The sequence below is a fragment of the Petromyzon marinus genome, chromosome 53 (assembly GCF_048934315.1).
Source record: "Petromyzon marinus isolate PM22_M1 ecotype Great Lakes invasive population chromosome 53, UKy_Petmar_22M1.pri1.0, whole genome shotgun sequence".
NCBI lineage: Eukaryota > Metazoa > Chordata > Hyperoartia > Petromyzontiformes > Petromyzontidae > Petromyzon > Petromyzon marinus.
The window spans coordinates 3,582,263-3,604,471 of NC_133719.1; the positions used below are offsets into that span (position 1 = coordinate 3,582,263).

Consider the following 22,209-nt stretch of genomic DNA (forward strand, 5'->3'; position numbering starts at 1 on the left):
TAAGCCTTGAACGTGCATTTCCTCTGCTCGCTTATAGACATCACTTAACGACCGGTTTCTTGGAATCAATCACCGTCGTCAAGAGAGGCCTTCTACTGTAATAAATAATAAAAACAACGATAAGGATAGTGAATGATAGAAAAATATAAAAAAAAGGTTTTACCCTTTTGTCAATAAATAAGAGATTCAAACACCAAACATCATTAACTGTCTTGGTACTGGCAAAAAATGGTCAGCCCAGCCGCTTAACCAGAGCTATTTAATTATTTGGTTTTGGCATCCTTTGATCTGACTGGGCGAGTGTGGTGTAGCTGTGTGTAGCTGTATGTGGCTGTGTGTGGCTGGGCATGGCGTGGCTGGATGTAACGCTGTGTGATTGGGTGTCGTGTGGCTGGGTGTGTCTGGGTGTAATGCGGTGTGTCCGAGTGTGGCGTGGTTGGAAGTAAGGCGGTGTGACTGGGTGTCGCGTGCCCTGACGCACCGAGCCCTCGGGCGGACGCTGGATCTTCTCCCAGTTGAGCGAAGGCCCCTTCTCCCCGAGGAAGCGGTGGAACAGCTTCTGGAACCCATTGAAGTCCCTCTGAACGGCCTGCAGCAACACACAGAGGTCACACACACACACAGAGGTCACACACACACAGAGGTCACACACACAGAGGTCACACACACGCAGAGGTCACACACACAAGTCACACACACGTAGAGGTCACACACACACACACGCAGAGGTCACACACACACCACACAAAGGCAGATGTCACAGTCACACACACAAGTCACACACACGCAGAGATCACACACACAAGTCACATACACGAAGAGGTCACACACACACGCAGAGGTCACACACACCACACAGAGGTATAACACGCACATCTCTACATCTCTGCTTTACTGTCCTGGTCAAGGCCTACCACCAGTAGACCAGGGCTCTGGGTTATTCTTCATGCTTTCGGGATCCCTGATCCATGCTCACAATCACGAAGGACCTTCGTGATGGCGTGAAGGTCAGGGGAAATCTACGTGGCAGGAAGTTGGAGCCTTAATCTGTTCATGTTTGAGTACGACACGGATGTCATCTTGACTCCTACATTATTAAACATTTTTTTTGGGGATCTAACACACACACAGAGGTCACACAAAGCCAAAGATCCCCCGTATAGCCTTTAACAGACTGTTGGGGCAAGTGTTGTTAACAAGCAGCGCCTGTGAAGGCTGGCACTGCACACAAGGGCGCTGGGTGGCAAGCACCACGCTCGACCACCTTTGTCTCCCCAGTGCGGACGATTTACACACCGCACCAGGTACTCATATCAGGCTGTGTCGACCTGCTGGTGCTCGCTAACAGCACCCGCTCCAAAAGTCTGTTCCGGCTATACGTGGTATCTTTGTCTTTGAGAAAGCGTGCGGAATTTTGCGTGTTCTCTCCCCGTCCTGCGTGGGTTTCCTCCGGGTTCTCTGGCTTCCTGCCGTAGCGAACAAAAAAACCCCAAAACCACGCGTAGCCGGTATCGGCCAAAACACCACCAACGCTGACACATTTCCTGCAAGTGACTCAATTGGGATCGCACCGCACAGCAGCAACATCGACCCCCCTCTGCTGTGAAAAAACTTGGCAGGACCCTCCCGAAAAACACCCCCAGGAGTCTTGGGACTCAGCGAGGCTTCAACTGGGCAACTTAAGCACAGTAGTCATGCCCTGAATTTGCGGTCAAACCCCAAACGGCTGAACTGCAGCGTGCACGAGCGTTGAGCAACGGGCCAATTGTTCTCCTTTCCGCTCGCCCGCTCGCTCGCTCAGGCGAGTTGACCGGCTCTCACAGCCAGGCCCCTTGAGCCACGGGCGCTGACCTGCAAAAGCATTAATAATATTGGTGCGGTTAGGTTCGGCGAGTCACGTGCTAACCCCCCCCAAAAACTGCGCACGTTCTCAGCGACGCTGATGTTCTTTTTACTATTGTGGGGCTCCCTTTCTTTTGTATGTTGCCGTCCACCTCCCCAGTACAACAGCTGGGGAAACCGGCTAAACGGAATCTGCGTAAAAAAAACAAATCAAGTGAGACGTCGACGCGAAAGGGGGGCGGGGCAAAGATATCCCCCGCGTAGCCTCAGCGCGCTCGTTGGGACAAGTGCTGTTAAGCGTGCGCTTACGATCGACCGAGGAGAGGCTCGGGACCATTCAACATGCTTGCCACCGTTGTGAGTCGCGGGCGGGACTCGAACTCGGGTCGCGGGGTTCGTGGTGCAGCGTGCCAAACGCCGTGCCACTCGGACCCGCCAAAAAGGCAAAGGTCCCCCGTGTAACCTTAAAAAAGCTGTTGGGGCAAGTGCTATTAGCGAGCACGTACGAAGGCCGGAACGGCAACACGAGGGGGGATGGCTGGCCAGCACCACACCCCACCGCATTTGTCTCCCAAATGGCGGTGTTTATACACCGCAACCAGGTACTCATTTGAGGCCGAGTCGAACGAGGAGTGGCACAGGACCATTTCATATATTTGCCACCATTGTCGGCCGTAAGCGGGACTTGAACTTGGGAGGCACACGCAGACCACCCCATTGCCGCATGGCCCGCAGTCGCAAAACCAATTCGTCGTCCGTGTGGCGCTTAGCTGGGCACCGCGCTCTGCCCGCAGCCACGGGCGGCGAAGCTGGCGCGACCCACCGTGACCCCCCGCGTCCCCTAGGGCCACTGCCGTGGGAGGGGGACTTGTTATGCCGCGGTGGCGAGATGTTAACAACCTCGCCTGGTATGCAGGAGGTCCTGGGTTCGACTGCAACCCTCACGCCTGCTGTATATTTGGAGTTTGCGTGTTTGTCTCCCTGTAGGAGCGTGGATTTTTCTCCGGGTCCTCCCACTTTGTCCCTCCAAATTTATTAACATGCGTCTCTATTATTTTGATACATTTTTTGCTTTAAATTCCCATGTGATAGGGCTACTTTGCTAAGCTATACATTTGTGACCGAGTCCCTTCTGAAAAGTAAGCTAATAGCTCAAGTGGCAAGATAAACATTTTTTACTTTTATTTGTTTTTTATCTTTTTAAAGTGATTAGCTTACCTTTCCTGAAGTTTACACTACTATCGTGTTTGTCGTTGGCGTAACATTCTGGCCCCCTGTTCCCCCCGCGCTACTGGACACCTGGTCAAAAAGAGCTTCGTAGCTCATTGGAATCCTCCTGCAGTATCAAAAAAATATTCCGACGATTCCCATTCCCACACCGCGCAGACCCTGGTCGGGGGCCTGAACGTGATCCAGCTGGAGACGGCCGTGGCCGCGGCCCTCAAGAACTTCGACAACGCGCTGGCAAGCCGCGTCGTTGAGCCATCGCTCGTGGCGAGGTCGCTTCTATTAAAAAAGAGCCGTGTATATGTATATTATTTTTCCAGGCCTTAACCTGGAAAAATAAAAAAATTGTTTCGAGTTGAGTTTTTAGTTACCTCCAGCTGGTCCTTGCTGCACGTGTGCATCAGCTTCTTGAGCTCATGGTCCATGGACTTCTCGATCTCCAGCTGAACCTGAGCCTGGAACTGCGAGGTGGCGTGAGCGGAGTCCATCGCTGTCGTCATCCGTGTGCGGGGTGTGACCGCCTGCAACAGAGACAAGGGGGGTTCCACCCCCCGTGTAGCCTTTCACAGGCTGATGGGTGCAAGCGCCGTTCGCGAGCGCCTCTTGAACGGACGGCACGGCACACGAGGTGGCTTGGGTGGCCGGCACCACGCCCAGCTAGTTTCGTCTCTCCAGTGCGTATGTTTAATACACACCGCACCAGGTGCTCAGTTAAGGTTGAGCTGACTCGGGTGATGGTCCAGGACCGGTCCAAATATTTGCCACCGATATTTGGTCGCGGGCGGGGGAATTAAACTGTGGCCTGGCCGGGTTCGTGGCGCAGCGCTCAAAACACTATGCCACCGCTCCCCCCCACCCCCCCTCTTCCCCCACACGCCCAGAATATTTCCGACGCAAGTTCGGCAGGTCTGCAGGACGGCTGGGTATTGGCACAATGGAAACCACTCGTGCCTCGCAGCAAGAAGCGCCCTGCGTTCGATTCGCGTCGCGGGCAACTTTCCGCGTGGAGTGCTGTACGTTCTCCCCACCCCTGTTCTGCAACGGGTTTCCTCTGGATTCTCTGGTTTCTGTCCCACAGCTAAAAAAAAGACCACACAACAGAACCGGTAATCTTGTCCAAACAACATCCCAATGCTGGCACGGCAGCGATCCTGGGCTCCAACCCAGGTGTCAGCTGCCCGTGACGAGGGTGACGTTAACTACCCCGCCTGGTTTTACAGGAGGTCGTGGGTTCGATCCCGACCCTGACGCATGCTGCTGTATATTTGGAGTTTGCGTGTCTCTCTCTATCATCATCACGGTGGCCATGAGATGTTAACTACCCCGCCTGGTTTTACAGGAGGTCGTGGGTTCGATCCCGACCCCGACGTCTGCTGCTGTATATTTGGAGTTTGCGTGGTCTCTCTCCCCGTGGTCGCGTGGATTTTTCTCCGGGTCCCCCGGTTTTTCCCTCCACACCTCGTAATGTGCGTTTAAGAGTATTTAGTTACAGGTATAAATTTCCACGCGACAAGCCACTTCGTCGAGCCACCCTTTGTGATGGCCAGGTCGCTTGTGAAAAAGAGCTACATAGCTCAGTGGGGCCTCACCTGGTAAAATGTTTATTTTTTACTTTAATAGTTTAACCCATGACTGCACAAAAATCTCCCCCGTCATATCAAATTCGGACCAGCACTTAATTTGGACCAAATCCCGGCTCTAGCGATTAAACAAGATATTGACGCTCTCATACATGTAGAACTTCTTCCGCGCCGTACGTAGCCAACCGTGCTAATTAAAGCGGAAGAGCGGGTGGGAAAAATACTGCTCCGAGCAGCATGGACTACAGCGTCACTTGAAGCAGGGATCTCAGAGGCAGCTCTGCGGAATCCGCTTCCGCGGAGAGTTGCGGCGCTCTGCGAGATGCGGCTGGGCATCCGCTGAGCGATGCGACGCCGATAGCAACCGGTGAAAACGACACCGGGGAAAAACAGGTTTGTAAAAATACGTTTGAGAAATGAGACGTCGTTTCGATTCCAGGAGTTAAGCTCAGCGTCATTTGAACCAATCGATGCGAGCTCTCGAATGAAGGCAGCGAGTTAAATCCCCGGCACTCCGAAGGGGTTAACGCTCGCGAGGTTCATCCGAGGACAGAGACCGAGCGACTCCGCCTCCGGGTCGCTCGGCACAACCACGTCACGCACGCTCACCCCGCGTCACAACGTTGTTACATGCAAAGATTACGGTGGCGGGGGATTAACGATAGCGACGATGACGACGACGAGAATGCCGATCGTGCGATCATGTCGACGGAGGGACCTGCGCCCGAGAGCCCGACGAGCGCGGAGATGGAGCGACGGAGGTCGGCACGCGTGCAGGCGCCAGATGGATTGTGGCATCACGAGACAGCTTCGTCCAACAGTAGATAGATCACGCTCGACGATGCAGCGATCACGATCGTGATAATAAGATCAGAACCTTGACGACAACAATGATGATGATGATGATGCTAATAATGATCTCGATAACAATGGCAGTGGCGACAATGATGATGTCCGCGATGACGAGGATGCAACAAGACAGACTGACCAGCAACGCTCGTCGACCCGCAAGTACGCTGCGCCGATGAGCGGAGGAGAGCGGAGGAGAGTGGTCGCTGAGAGGTAGGAGCAATTGGATCGGAGCGAATGAAGGTCAACTGACTGCACCAGCCAGGAGGGGAAGGGGGGGAGATGGGGGAGGAGAGAGCGCGGGGCAGGGGACAGGGAGCAAGGGGGGGGGGGCGGGGAGAGAGGCAGGGAGAGAGGAGGAAGGGAAGCAGGGAGAGAGTGGGACAGAAGGAGATAGCGGGAGGGAGGAGGGAGAGAAAAAAGTGGAGGGAGAGTGAAAGGGAGATATAGGAAAGAACGGGAGGGGGCAGTGAGAGAGGGGGCAGTGAGAGAGGGGGCCGGGGTAAAGGCGGAGTGAAGGGAGGTGGAAAACGCTGAGCATTGCATTTTCAGTGCGGCAGCTTGCAACCACGTAGGCAGGCACGTATCCAAGCAGCGGCCAAATCGCCCACACGCGCATGTACGCACACATACACTCTGGCACGTACGCTCTGGCACGTACGCTCTGGCACGTACGCACACGTACGCTCTCGCTCGCTCACGCATGCTCCGTTACGTCTCCACGGTGGGGGGGTGGGTCTAGCAGAGTGAGGAGAGCCCCGCGCCCTCCGACCCCTGCCTGGGGAGATGACGAGAGATGACGCACGGCAGAACGTGGGAGAGAGAGAGAGGGAATCGATGGCGCTACAAGGACGGCCCGCCCGCCCGCGTACGTCCGCCCGCCCGCCCGCCCGCCCCCCCGCTCGCGGGCACGATCAACGTCCGTGCCGCATGTAAAACGGGGCACAACGGCGGCACGGGTTTGAGGCTCTCGAGATCGGCAGTGCGTGGGTTCGAGTCCCAGTCGGGGTTTCACGTAGCCGATCGGAGACAAAGATCCTCAGCATAGACTGCAAAGACCGTCAGGGGCAAGTGCTGTTAGCGAGCGCCTACGAAGGCCGTTATCGGCACACGAGGGCGTGGGTGATGTTGTACCCCCAGCACAAAGGCAAAGTTCCCCCGTGTAGCCTTAACAGACCGTTGGGGCAAGTGCTGTTAGCGAGCAGCACCTATGAAGGCCGGCAGGGTACGCGAGGGGGTGGGTGGCCAGCACCAACGCCTGGCCGCCTTTGTCTCCCGAGTGACAATGTTTAACATCGCACCAGGTGCTCATTTGAGGCTGAGTCGACCTAAGGGGAGCAGGACCAGGACCGCTTCAGATAATCGTCACCCGGTGTTGGCCGTGAGCGGGAATTGAACTCGGGTCGCCGGGTTCGTAGCGCAGCGTAGCGCTAACCGCTACATCACCGCACCAAGGTATTAATTTGAGGCCGAGTCGACCTAACCCACCACCACCACTACCACCATCACCGTCACCACACTCATTTTCACCTCCACGGTGATGAGTTCCATTTCCAGGTCATAGGGAAGGGGAGGTCTGTGTCCATCGTCATCATCACCATCAATCGTACGTCAAAAGTAATCATAATAAGATGATTTGCTGCCACTGCTGTGTGGGCAGTGGTGCACAAGCCCAATGAACAACACTCGGAACCTTCGTCAACAGCAGTAGCACCGCTGCGGCCTGAATAGGACAACATGCAAATATATCCGTGTGCCAATTTGTAAAACAGAAACTGGTCATCAGTGTAAGTATGCTCACCCCGAGCCCTCAATACTCTGATAGTGCGCTGTTTTTTTTAGTTGTACGCCTTTTGGCGTCTTCTGGTCCAACACCAATGGAGACTAGGCTCTAAGAAAAGCTGTCTCGGGTGTGGACCAATCAAATTCAAGGACAGTGCATATTATTATCAGAGTTGTCTTTTTTGTTTGCATTTTGACTGCTTGTGTTGTGGTCATTGCAAACATGATGCCTTGAATAAAGGTGTCAGTTTTTGTGCCAGTTAAAAGGGTAAAACCTACTCCTATAAGCGAAGTCTTCTCCGACTCTTATTATCCACTCCATGTTTCTAGCACGGTCATCGTCATCATCCGGCAACTAAACCCGGCGCACATCACATCCAGAAGACGCACTAAAATCTATCATTCTGCGTCCGTAACTTAACATAATTTTTATTTATTATGTTACTATGAATAAGGGCCATTGCCTGAAACGTCGTTCATTACATATATTCTTTAAGGCCGCAGTTATCGTCGAACGTTTTGAGTTTTGCTCGTCTTAGACTGAAAACATTCAGCCTTTATTATTATTAATAACTATCAGCAATCATCGTTATGGCCATCAATCACAACGTTGACGATGAGAGCATTGTGAGCCATCTTTCTAACGCCAAGTGGAGGGACGAGGCAGAGATGAGTGATGAGGTCTCCTCCCAGCGCTGCTGCTATTGCTGTTGGTGCTGCTGCTACTGCTGCTGTTGTCGCTGCTGCTACTGCTGCTACTTCTGCTGCTTCTGTTGTTCTTGTCGCTGCTGCTACTGCTGCTACTGCTGTCGCTGCTTCTGTTGTTCTTGTCGCTGCTGCTACTGATGCTGCTGGTGCTTCTGTTGCTGCTTCTCTTGCTGCTACTGTCGTTGCTGCTGCTGCTGCTACTACTACTGCTGCTGTTGTTGTTGCTGCTGCTGCTGCTGGCCCGGTTCTCTGACCCGTGCGACATTTCATTTAAAATTCATCACCGCGGCGCCAAGAGAAGCGACGTGCCAGGCTTACGGGCGAGGAGGAATGCGATAACGGCAAGGCCGAGCAACACGGCCCCCCCCGCCCCCACCCCCACCGAGCTGCGTAGATCTTTTTCAGCGAGCGATCCGGGCCACAGACGATCGCCCAACGAAGTGGCTTATCATCATCACGTGGAAATGTAGAGCAGTCAAAACACTCTAAACGCGTGACGTAGAGTCTAACCGTGGAGGGAAAAAACGGGAGGACCCGGAGGAAAATCCACGCGACCACAGGGAGTGAAAACACGCAAACTCCAAATACACAGCAGCAGGTGTCAGGGTCGGTATCGAACCCACGAGCTCCTGCACACCAGGCGAGGTAGTTAACATCTCATAGCCACCGTGATGATGATGATGAGAGAGAGACACGCAAACTCCTCGTATACAGCAGCAGCAGGCGTCAGGGTCGGCATCGAACCCACGAGCTCCTGCACACCAGGCGAGGTAGTTAACATCTCATAGCCACCGTGGCGCCTTGCTCCACACTGGTCCAATCAGCCGCACAGCGGCCTGCAATGATGGAGAGGCCCTCATCCGGCAGTGGATTGACGCAAGGTCTGCTGCGGCTGTACATCAGTGGTTCTCTATTTCATTAGACCTCCTTTGCCAGCACCAAAATGTAATAATAGGGTTCTTCCCCTTTTTTCTGGCAACAAAACTGAAACCTTTTTTTACGAGGATCCATGTCTGCATTAACCACAATACCTGCAGTCAAAATGCAAACAAAAAAACACACTATGATAATATATATGCATTGTCCTTGAAACTGATTGGTCCACACCAAGGGACGGCTTTCTTTTGAGCCTCGACCCAATTGGTGCTCGACCAGATGTATTTTGACTGCAGGTATTGTGGTTAATGCTGTAACATGAATCCTTGTTAAAAGGTTTCAGTTTTGTTGCCAGGAAAAAGGGGAAAAACCCTTATTATTGGTTCTCTATTGTTTTGATATGTATACACATCGCACCAGGTACTCATTTGAGGCCAAGTAGACGGAGGGGTCGCCGGGTTCGTAGCACAGGAAGCCAGCCGCTACACCACAGCTCCCCCATAGAAATAAAGACAAACTCGCGCACACACACACAGCTACCGGATTCCAAGATGCACCACCCCAGCGTTTTCTTAAAAAATATGTTGGGCAGGAGATCAACGGGAGAATGCGGTAAGTTGTGTATTTTTTTTGCAACCTCAGCTGGTCCCTGACAATTAAAATATTTTTGCCACAGGGGCTGCGAGGCTCCCAAGCAGGCAACCACGTGGCTCCCAAGCAGGTAGCCACGTGGCTCACTCGCGGCCCCCCATTTCGCCACTCCGTCTCCCCAGCTGGAGACGTTCCCATTGGGGGGCGGAGGGGGGGGCGCATCACCGCTAGCAGTTGCCGGCCGGCCGGCAGGCCGCTGTCCCCCCTTCCGGCCACGCGCGACGCGTCCCGTGCCTCCCGTCTCGGCGGCGGTCGGTACGGCGCCTCCGACCTCGGGTTTCCGACTCGTCCGCCGCGCGGCGGCCGTTCCTCATTCTGTCCCCGGTGGAAATTTCAGCGGTCGTGTTTCGCCACGGGGGGGGGGGGTTTGTTTAAAGCGCCCTTTGTAGCCGTCGCTTGGGAGCACATCCCCCCCCCCAACTCCCCCCCCCCAACTCCCCCCCCCCAACTCCCCCCCCCAACTCCCCCCCCCCAACTCCCCCCCCCCAACTCCCCCCCCCCAACTCCCCCCCCCCAACTCCCCCCCCCCCAACTCCCCCCCCCCAACTCCCCCCCCCCAACTCCCCCCCCCCAACTCCCCCCCCCCAACTCCCCCCCCCCAACTCCCCCCCCCCAACTCCCCCCCCCCAACTCCCCCCCCCCAACTCCCCCCCCCCCAACTCCCCCCCCCCCCAACTCCCCCCCCCCCAACTCCCCCCCCCCAACTCCCCCCCCCCCAACTCCCCCCCCCCCAACTCCCCCCCCCCCCAACTCCCCCCCCCCCCAACTCCCCCCCCCCCCCAACTCCCCCCCCCAACTCCCCCCCCCCAACTCCCCCCCCCCCAACTCCCCCCCCCCCAACTCCCCCCCCCCCAACTCCCCCCCCCCAACTCCCCCCAACTCACTCCCCCCCCCCCAACTCACTCCCCCCCCCCCAACTCCCCCCCCCCCAACTCCCCCCCCCCCAACTCCCCCCCCCCCAACTCCCCCCCCCCAACTCCCCCCCCCCAACTCCCCCCCCCCAACTCCCCCCCCGCTTTGTTAATGTTTCCGAATCCACGCGTCAGAGGAGGGGTAAAAAATGACACGCGGATTATAGAAGTCGCACGCCCGTGGCCGGCTTAAGGCACATCGGCACGTCGCCTTCCGGAACTGGAAAAAAGCAAAAGCTCAACGCGTCGTTCGCCAATAACACCGTGTGTCTGTGGCCTCAGAAACAATGAAATTACGTACAATAGGCGACGTTTCAGGCAATGGTCCTTTCTTCATAGCACGTAAAGAGCATCTGCTACGGAGCACCACTGCCCGAAATGTCACCTTTTACATGTTCTTCTTTTACGGCCACGGCGAGACCGACGGAAGCCTTTGAGAGCTTGTGCTGCTTGCGCACCGTCGCCAATGGAGAGGCGGCAGCAGCAGCAGCAGCAGCTAGCAGCAGCAGCAGCAGCAGCAGAAGCAGCAGCAGCAGCTAGCAGCTAGCAGCAGCAGCAGCAGCAGCAGCTAGCAGCAGCAGCTAGCAGCAGCAGCTAGCGGCAGCAGCAGCGTCCCCCCCCCACCCCCCACATTATTTTTTTGCCAGCAGCTCAGGCGCCCCCTTTAAATCGACGGCAAAACCTCCTACTACCCTCCCGTTCGGCGCCGGAGAGAAGGCGGCAAGGAATACGAACGAGAGAGCAAGAGAAGCGTGACGTGGAAACGCGAAAGTGGTGAAACCGGAGCGCCGCTCCCCCCCGCCCCCCCACGACGGTCAATGCATTCCTCACTATCGAAACTCGGGCCGCCTGCCAATCAAAACTCCCCGCCACCCCCTTGCACCCCACGAGGAAACCCGAACAAAGCTTCTCCCTTGTGCGGCAGAACGCCATGACGGCACACGGAGGACACAACTGCCAACGCGGCCGCGACGCCGGATCGCCGCGGAGAAGTCGATGACAAAGGCGAAGATTCCCCAACGTGAATAGCCTTCGCAGACTGTCGGGGCAAGTGCTGTTAAGCGAGCACCTATGAAGGCCGCCACGGTACACGAGGGAGTGGGTGGCCAGCACCACGCCCGACCGCCTTTGTCTCCCCAGTGGCGACTTTTTTTTTTACACACCGCACCAGGTACTGATTTAAGGTCGAGCCGACCTAGGGGAGTCCCAGGACCAGTTCAGATAATTGTCACCGGTGTTGGCCGTGAGCAGGAATCGAACTTGGGTGGTCGGGTTCATGGAGCAGCGCAATGTTGCACAACCGCTCACCAACAACAACCGCCATTCACCGCTAAGTGGTGGTGACGTCACCACGACGCTAGTGCCAGGCTATGTGCACGTTCAGAATGTCACGGGACAGACCCAGGTGCCATGGGTCGACTGACTGAGACGACTGGCCGATGGACCACCTTTGCCCTCTACTGTGCCAATTTGCTGTGTTTAAGCCACCTGGCGCTCCGTTCGTTGTTGTGAGCGTCACTCCTCTGCCCTCCGTTGTTGCCGGAGGGCGACTGCCTCTAACTGCCCAGGAGTGCCCTCACGAGCCTCCTCCACAGAGGCCGATCTTGACACCGCTGGTATCAGCCGTCGGCAAGTCCACTCAGCTCCACATCCTCTTTTACCACATCACTCCATCTCTTCTGTAGCTCGTGCCGCACCCATTTAGCCCCCTCTATCCAGCCGAACAAAAGCTCTTTAGGCATGCAGTGGCTGGGTATGCGGGCTACATGACCCAGCCAAAGCAGCCTTGTCTGTCAGAGGAACTCACCGACGGGACTTTGTCCAGATCTTTCAAGGATTTGTGAGCTCCTCACACAATGCAGCCTGGTTAAACAAAGGATGGATCGTAGGCACTAGGCAGGCCACCCAAAAATGTTTCTAACTGGAAAAGATCTTCCGTTAGGGAGGTCCACGTAGAGAAGGGAGGGCATGACCATGGCCGAGAAGACCTGAAGTTTTGTGTGGAGCAACAGAGCAGGTAGCTTACACACAGCGTTATGCCACCGATGAAAAAATACCACTCGACTGATTCGGAGTGAGACCTCTGTTGTAAAACTGGAGCCGGTCATGAGAAAACTGTCCAGATATGGACGACTCTGCACTCTCTCCACAACTGCCTCATCACCAATTGGGAGTTGTGGGAGTGGCGTGTCGGATGGTAAAACAATACCCAGGTAGGTGCTTAGTTTTGGCGAGGCTGATGGTAAGGCCCCACCTCTGAGTGGCATGCTCCAGGTTCAGCAGCAGTGCCTCCAACTCCTCCTCTGAGTGAGCAGCAATCACCAGATCATCGGCATACATAACATAATTGACCAATTGGGAGTCATCCCTTTACCACACCCGGGCATTGATCAACCTCCCATTGTATCTGTACCAGATGGAAATTCCTCCGGTACAGCCATGGAAGGCTTCACAAACTACATAGTCAAAATAGATGTTAAATAATGTGGGAGCCAGAGGACATCCCTGTCGCACCCCAAAGTGAACAGGGAATGGCTCCGACTCCCAGCCACGTAATTTTACCCGGGCTTGTTCACCATCATGAAGGTCATTAATGATTGTGAGCAAAGAGTCAGGGACTCCGAAAGCACGAACAACAACCCAGAGCCCAGGCCTACCGTTGGTATCATAGGTCTTGACCAGGTCAATAAAGCAGAGATGTAGCGTATGGACAGAAAATATGGCATCTACGCAGGACCGCCCTTTCCTGAAACCACATTGGGGCTCCATAAGCCTCTCCTCAGCATGCCTGGCAAGGCGATGTTGAATAATCCTTGCGAGGACCTTTGCCGGTACACTGAGGAGGGAGATGCCCCTGTAGTTGTTACAGTCTGTGCAGTCCTCCTTCTTAAAGAGGGGGACCACCAGGGCATCCTTCCAATCCTGCGGAACCCGCCTAGTGGTCCAGACTGTTGTGATGACATGTAGGGCAGTCTGTGCACAAATGCCACCCTCCCTCAGCATTTTGCTTAGGAGATAATCTCTGCCCAATGCTTTTCCTGGTCTCAGATTCTGGATCGCCTTCTTTACTTCCTCAACAGATGGCACCTCAGCCAGCCACTCACAGGGGGTGACTACTACTACTTCCAATATTTGAGGTCCACAGCCTCAGCAGGGTCATCCACACTTTGCCCCATGATGTTTTCTAGGCTGAGGGATTTCCCCTCCCCCAAAGCCTCATAAATGCTCAGAAAATCTGCAAACCTGTTCCTGAGGGTCGGAGATCGGATTACCCTTCTTTCCCCTAATGATAGTAATATGTGGCACTGCAGGTTACTTTTTTATGGAGTGAAAGAGTGATTTGTGATCGTGGGCCACTGAGGCAGATTCCATCTCCCCAGCAACTCGCGCCCACCACCCATCCTTGCAGCACCTCACAGCTCTCAGAGTGAAGGCTGCGGTAAGCCTCCTCATTATCTGACGTGGGATGCTGTGGACAGTGAGTGGGCCTGTCGCTTTTTTTCAGCCAGCCTGAACACCTCCTCTGTCAGCCAGGGTCTCTAGGGAGGTCTGGACCGTGTAACCAAAGCAGCCATTGCAGCTGCATGAGCCACAGTCCTAAACCTTGCCCATTTCCCCTCGGCATCAGGAGGAGTGGGGGACGATGCCAACCCCAGCTGTAAGAGATGATGAAATTCTCGCTTGCAAATTTAATCTGCTAGCTGAGACCAAGCCCCTGTGGGTTTGAATGGGGTCCTGGGTGTATACTCACCACCCGAGTGGAAGAATGGCAGGCACATCTTACAGATGACAAGACGATGGTCAGTGGACACATTTATATTTACACGATCTGACCCAACACAAAAACCTCTATCATGGATAATATTGGTAGCGAAAGCCTACAACGTGTTAAACTGACAAACCTCACTAATTGGCTTCGTCGGGTTTAACGACACATTTAAATTCGCGCAATCTAACCAAAAAAAAAAACCTCCATTATGGATAATATTGATCGCGACAGCCTATAACGTGTAAAACTGATTAACCTCACTAATTCGATGTGTCGGGTGGTGCCGGATTCAACAACACATTCACATTTATGCAATCTAACCCCAAAGAAACCTCCATTATTGATATTTGTCACGAAAGCCTCCTGCCACGTGTTAAACCGAGTCAGCAGATCGCACTCCCAATGACCCCCCCCCCCCCCCCCCCGCTTCTTCCGTGGGCTCTCTTTGTGTAATGTCTCTATCACGACGGCTGGTGGGCAGACCTCTGGCTGGATTCTGGCAGCCCAAATAAACCAGCAGCATCGTCATCATCATCGTCATCATCATCGTCGTCATCGTCGTCTTCATCATCGTGTGCCTCCCGCCCCACGGACGCCGCCTTATTAGCAATTTTAATGAGAGGCTATGCGTCAGTCTTGGTGTGGTTGAGGACTGGTTTTGCTGTTGGTTTGCCGCAGGAATGTTATGTCCTTGTGCAATTTGCACTCCCATATACTTTATACTTTTGAAACGACATGAGCCGTTCTATGGCGCCAGGAGGTGTACTATACCTGGGGGCTCACTAGAGGGCAGATGCCGGATGTCACGGAGGTCGGGTCAGGACATGACAGTCTGAGTGAACCCGGGAGAGCACGTGACCGAACGAGGGGGCACGGGGACCCCCAGGAGGGGGCGAGCGGGCCACGTGATGTGGACCCAGAGCCTCCGCGAAGGATCGAGAGAAGGGGGCGTGACCAGGGGCGGAGCCTGGTCACGACCAGGGGCGGAGCCTGGTCACGGCACAGGGGATATAAGCCGAGCCCCGAGAGGGAGCGTGGCTGTTCGACCCGGGAATGAAGCAGCCTTCTTTGATCCTCGCTCTTCAGTCTCCGCACACGAGGGCCCGACGGCATGTCGGCTGTTCTGGTTCAACCGTATAGTGAATCTGTTCAAATGGTTAGGTGGTTAGGAACGGTGGCCACCACCTTACATAGTTAACCCGTAATGTGCATAGTTAAGCTTGGAACGTCGAGCAGTGTTGGTTGCATTAGTGAATAAACGTGTTGTTTCCAAGTTCTTGGTGTGCGCCTGATTAGAACTCACTACACTTATATTTATCTCTAATAAGTGACTTGCTTACCCCCGTCTCTATTTCATAGTTTTTTGCATTGTTCACTGTTGTACACTTGTTGAAACCTGTGCCCCTACTGGGCATCCTCATCAGATTCCTCCTCCAGTCTAAATAAAGAATCTGATTCTGACGGCGGGGGGGGGGGGGGGGGTCAGCACCACGCCCGGCTGCCTTTGTCTCCCCACAGCGCTTAACGCTGAGTCGACCTCGGGGAGGGTTCCAGGATCGTTTGAGATATTCGCTGGTCGCCGTTATCAGTCGTGAGTGGGAATCGAACAGGATAAAATAAAGATTCCGATTTCTGATCTAATACTTCACTGGAGATCAAAGATAATGATCATTTCTCAACTCCAGTCCCCCGTGAACTGTCATGGCCAGTTCCCACTTCTCCACGTTTACCAAGTCACCTCGGGTTTTAAGCAGAGGTCGAGTAAGCCATTACTCACTGCACACACCGCATTATTGCTAAACAGCAGCCATGAATGGCTACTGTTTAGCAATAAACAAAAATCATGCATACAGCCTTCAACAAATGGTTAGGTCAAGTCTGGCTTGACACACGAGGGACGTGTGGTGGTCAGCACCCTGCCCGGCCGCCTTTGTCTCCCCAATGCTGAGCTAACCTAGGGTAGGCCCAGCACACGTTCCGGATATTCGTTACCGATGTTGTAAGCCGCGAGCGGAATCGACCGTGCGTTTGCCGGGGGGTTCGCAGTGTGGCGCTCCACAACCTTAGGGCACGCAGAAAGTGCGTCGTGATCATAGGGCACGCACGGCGTATGCAACAACGCGATTTGCACCATTTAGGGAGGGAAGGAAAGTCGTAAAGGTGGGAGGAAAGTTGCGAGCACCAGGAGCCGAGTGAACCGTGCCCTCCGGGAACACACCTTCGTGACGTGCGCGAATTGCGTTGGTTTAAAGAAATGTTCTCCCAACACCTCAAATGAACCGGTCTGTCGCAATGGCATGGTAAGCGCGTGACGCTCGCTTGCAAAAATAATCGCAGCCGCCAGTGTGTTGGGGAATGGGGTGGGGACGGTTTAACTCAGGATTCAGAACAAACGAAGCGATAGAAGCCTCCGCTCAAGTTTCACTCGGTGCGAGGCTGTTCGCTCTCCTCTGGCGATCCCAAGGTTTGCACCTCCCTTCCTCAGGCCGTCCACGTTGTCGGCTCCCTGCCCAGTCTACTTTCCAACTCCTTCCCCTCTTGCCCGTCAACCGATGGCTGCCTCTTTGTCGCTCTTACAAAGGAAGCACGACCACCGTTTCCATACGGCGTCCTGAGCGTGCCCTCACAAGCAGGCTCCGTACAGAGCCACGTTCAGTTGTGTAATCTGGATCGTGTGTACGCAACGCTGCAAAGCGAGCCCGTCCGCTTGACACGAAACACGCCAAACGCCCACATCACGCCGAGCTTTGCTACTCGAACGGAAACAATCGCAGCGACCGCCCAAAAACATTCCAAACTACACAGTTGTTGAATGCGTAAACTAAAAATAATCGAACATCCCAGGACCGTTTCAGATAATCGTCAGCGGTGTTGGCCGGGAGCGGAAATCGAACTCTAGTCACCGGGTTCATAGGGCAGCGCGCTAACCGCTACACTACCGCTCCTCACCCACCACCGCTCACCATCATCATCATGATCAGCCGTGGTTAGTCCACTGCTGGATAGAGGAGGCTTCTCCAAGTCGTCGCCATGTCTCACGATCGTGCGACGTGACAATATATCCAAGGACCCGCACGTGTGCCGGTTTGAATCACTCCGTCTCCACGGTTGATGTCCTCTCGGACGCGTTCCAACTCCTTGACTGCCACTCCATCACTGTTCATGACCATCGGCCATCCTCCCTACCAGCGACATGTCATGGTGGTGAAATGTCATCTCCCTCGTCTGGTATGCAGGAGGTCGTGGGTTCGATCGCCTGTATATTTGGAGTTTGCGAGTCTCTCTCTCCCCGTGGTCGTGTGGATTTTCTCCGGGTCCTCTGGTTTTTCCCTCCACATTTAGAATCAACGTGCGTTTAGCGTAATTGGCTGCTACAAATGTACATGTGATAAGCCACTTCGTTGAGCTATCAGTTGTGGCCAGGTCGTTTCTGAAAAAAGAAATATGTAGCTAAGTGGGGCCTTTTCTGCTAAAATATTTTTTTTGTAATTTTAGTGTTTAGTAAACCGCCCCAAGCCCGTGACTCGCGCCCCGAGAAAGTAACGCGTTATTTAGCGGGAGTTAAAAAAAACATTAAAGTGTCACCGTAACACGCAGAGAGCGGCCCTCATCTCTGTTGGCAGCCTTGAGCCAGAGGTGTAAATTCCACATTCCGATGGCGACGAAAGCCCATCCCCACAGCTACCCGACTAATTCTCATGATGAAATCACCTGGACTGCACCCAATCTCGTCCTATATCGGAAGCTAAGCAGGCATTTTTGGGCCTGGGCAGTGTTTGGATGGGTGACTACCGACGCATAAAACCGGGGACAGTTCAGAAGAAATGCGCCATTGTACTGTACTGCGCTATGCTCCCCACATCTATGCTCCTGGTCATCAACACACCGCAGCGACCACCGTAGTGCACTGCAGTCCGATCCAGGCGGTGTATTGACGGAAGCGGTTGTGCATGGATGTGTGCACGATATGGACACTCCAAAGACCTGCCATAGAGTCTTTAACAGGCTGTTGGGGCAAATGCAGTTGGCGTACGCCATCTGGTCGAGCACCAATTGGGTCGAGGCTCAAAAGAAAGCCGTCCCTTGGTGTGGACCAATCAGTTTCAAGGACAATGCATGTATTACCATAGTATGTTTTTTGTTTGCATTTTGGCTGCAGGTATTGTGGTTAATGCAGACATGAATCCTTGTAAAAAGGTTTCAGTTTTGTTGCCACAAAAAAGGGAAAAACCCTATTATTAATATGTGTTGTTAAACCCGCCACATCTTCTGTTTACGTGACAAACATCACTAATTCGTTACGAATGATCACAACTACCACCATCACTTGCAACTCAGTCACTACTGTCAAAACTATCACCATCACTAGCAACTCAGTCACTACTATCACAACTACCACCATCACTAGCAACTCAGTCACTACTATCACAACCACCACCACTCACCACCACCACACCACTCATCATCACCATCATCACAACCAACACCACTCACCACCACACCACTCATCATCACCATCATCAACACAACCACCACCACTCACCACCACCACACCACTCATCATCACCATCATCACAAGCGACACCACTCACCACCACCACACCACTCATCATCACCATCATCACAACCAACACCACTCACCACCACCACACCACTCATCATCACTATCACCACAACCAACATCACTCACCACCACCACCACACCACTCATCATCACCATCATCACAACAACCACCACTCACCACCACTACACCACTCATCATTACCATCATCATCACAACCACCACCACTCACCACCACCACACCACTCATCATCACCATCATCACAACCAACACCACTCACCACCACCACACCATTCATCATCACAACCAACACCACTCACCACCACCACACCACTCATCATCACCATCATCACAAGCAACACCACTCACCACCATCACATCACTCATCATCACCATCATCACAACCACCACCACTCGCCACCACCACACCACTCATCATCACCATCATCACAACCAACACCACTCACTACCACCACCACACCACTCATCATCACCATCATCACAAGCAACACCACTCACCACCACCACACCACTCATCACCATCATCACAACCAACACCACTCACCACCACCACACCACTCATCATCACCATCATCACAACCACCACCACACCACTCATCATCACCATCATCACAAGCAACACCACTCACCACCACCACACCACTCATCATCACCATCATCACAAGCAACACCACTCACCACCATCACACCACTCATCATCACCATCATCACAACCAACACTACTCACCACCACCACACCACTCACCATCACCACAACCAACACCACTCACCACTACCACACCACTCATCATCACAAGCAACACCACTCACCACTACCACACCACTCATCATCACCATCATCACAAGCAACACCACTCACCACTCATCATCACCATCACCACAACCAACACCACTCACCACCACCACCACACCACTCATCATCACCATCACAACCAACACCACTCACCACCACCACACCACTCATCATCACCATCATCACAACCAACACCACTCACCACCACCACCACTCATCATCACCATCATCACAACCAACAACACTCACGACCATCACACCACTCATCATCACCATCATCACAAGCAACACCACTCACCACCACCACACCACTCATCATCACCATCATCACAACCACCACCACACCACTCACCACCACCACTCATCATCACCATCATCACAACCAACACCACCATCACACCGCTCATCATCACCATCATCACAACCACCACCACTCACCACCACCACACCACACCACTCATCATCACCATCATCACAAGCAACACCACTCACCACCATCACACCACTCATCATCACCATCATCACAACCACCACCACTCACCATCACACCACTCATCATGACCATCATCACAACCACCACCACTCACCACCACACCACTCATCCTCACCATAATCACAACCACCACCACTCACCACCACACCACTCATCACCATCATCACAACCAACATCACTCACCACCACCACACCACTCATCATCACCATCATCACAACCAACACCACACCACTCATCATCACCATCATCACAACCACCACCACTCACCACCACCACACCACTCATCATCACCATCATCACAACCAACACCACTCACCACCACCACACCACTCATCATCACCATCATCACAACCACCACCACTCACCACCACCACCACACCACTCATCATCACCATCATCACAACCACCACCACTCACCACCACCACCACACCACTCATCATCACCATCATCACAAGCAACACCACTCACCACCACCACACCACTCATCATCACCATCATCATCATCACAACCACCACCACTCACCACCACCACACCACTCATCATCACCATCATCACAACCACCACCACTCACCACCACCACCACACCACTCATCATCACCATCATCACAAGCAACACCACTCACCACCACCACACCACTCATCATCACCATCATCATCACAACCACCACCACTCACCACCACCACACCACTCATCATCACCATCATCACAACCAACACCACTCACCACCACCACCACACCACTCATCATCACCATCATCACAACCACCACCACTCACCACCAACACCACACCACTCATCATCACCATCATCACAACCAACACCACTCACCACCACCACACCACTCATCATCACCATCATCACAACCACCACCACTCACCAACACCACACCACTCATCATCACAACCACCACCACTCACCACCACCACACCACTCATCATCACCATCATCACAACCACCACCACTCACCACCACCACACCACTCATCATCACCATCATCACAACCAACACCACTCACCACCACCACCACACCACTCATCATCACCATCATCACAACCACCACCACTCACCACCAACACCACACCACTCATCATCACCATCATCACAACCAACACCACTCACCACACCACTCATCATCACCATCATCACAACCACCACCACTCACCAACACCACACCACTCATCATCACAACCACCACCACTCACCACCACCACACCACTCATCATCACCATCATCACAACCAACACCACTCACCACCACCACACCACTCATCATAACCATCATCACAACCAACACCACTCACCACCACCACACCACTCATCATCACCATCATCACAACCACCACCACTCACCAACACCACACCACTCATCATCACAACCACCACCACTCACCACCACCACACCACTCATCATCACCATCATCACAACCAACACCACTCACCACCACCACCACACCACTCATCATCACCATCATCACAACCACCACCACCACCACACCACTCATCATCACCATCATCACAACCAACACCACAACGCACCACCACCTCTGCTATGACGATGTCATCCGCACTCACAGTGAGACCGGGGTCGCGTCTCGCGAGGTTACCCCGTGTGTGATGAACGCGCGAGGTTACCCCGTGTGTGGTGAGCACGTGAGGTTACCCCGTGGGGGGTGAACGCGCGAGGTTACCTTCAGAAGTCACTACGCCAGGGAGGAGGTGAAACGAATCGCGCCGCCTCGGCCGTTTTGAACTCCTCGGCCTCCCGTAGCCGCGCAACGTCACCTAGGGTGGTGACGTCATCGAGAGATTATATTACCCCGCCCCTCACGCGCCTTACCCCGCCCCTTACGTTTCCAACCCCGCCCCTCACCCTCCAAATCTAGTCCCTTACCCTCCTAAACCCTCCCCTCACCTTTCCAACCACGCCCCTCACCCAAACCCCGCCCATCACCCTCAAAACCCCGCCCATTACCCTTCAAACCCCGCCCTCCAACCCTCCCAACACCCAAACACCGCCCCTCTACCCCCTCCCCTAAGTCTGCCCCCCCCCCCCCGCTGAACCCCACCCCTCCCCACCCCGAGCACGTGTGAACCCGGTTGCCTCTGTCAACACGACCAATGCAGCAACAAGACAAGCGTGGG

The 22,209-nt window shown here is 54.0% G+C and overlaps 1 protein-coding gene across 3 annotated transcripts in view; it reads right to left on the bottom strand.

Annotated features, from left to right (window-relative positions):
• Positions 1 to 21,880, bottom strand: part of UGP2 (UDP-glucose pyrophosphorylase 2) — a 37,771-nt gene extending 15,891 nt beyond the window's left edge. For 2 of the 3 annotated variants that reach the window (XM_076051928.1, XM_076051927.1), the window contains exons 1-4: positions 21,756 to 21,872; positions 5,638 to 5,750; positions 3,441 to 3,590; positions 482 to 589 (exon numbers count right to left, since the gene is read on the bottom strand). In XM_076051928.1, the coding sequence (XP_075908043.1) occupies positions 482 to 589; positions 3,441 to 3,569 (237 nt within the window). In that variant the 5' untranslated portion in view covers positions 3,570 to 3,590; positions 5,638 to 5,750; positions 21,756 to 21,872. Of the gene's footprint in view, positions 1 to 481; positions 590 to 3,440; positions 3,591 to 5,637; positions 5,751 to 21,755 lie in introns of all 3 variants that reach the window. The other variant, XM_076051929.1, reaches the window with a different exon arrangement.
• Between the last annotated feature and the right edge of the window lie 329 nt (positions 21,881 to 22,209).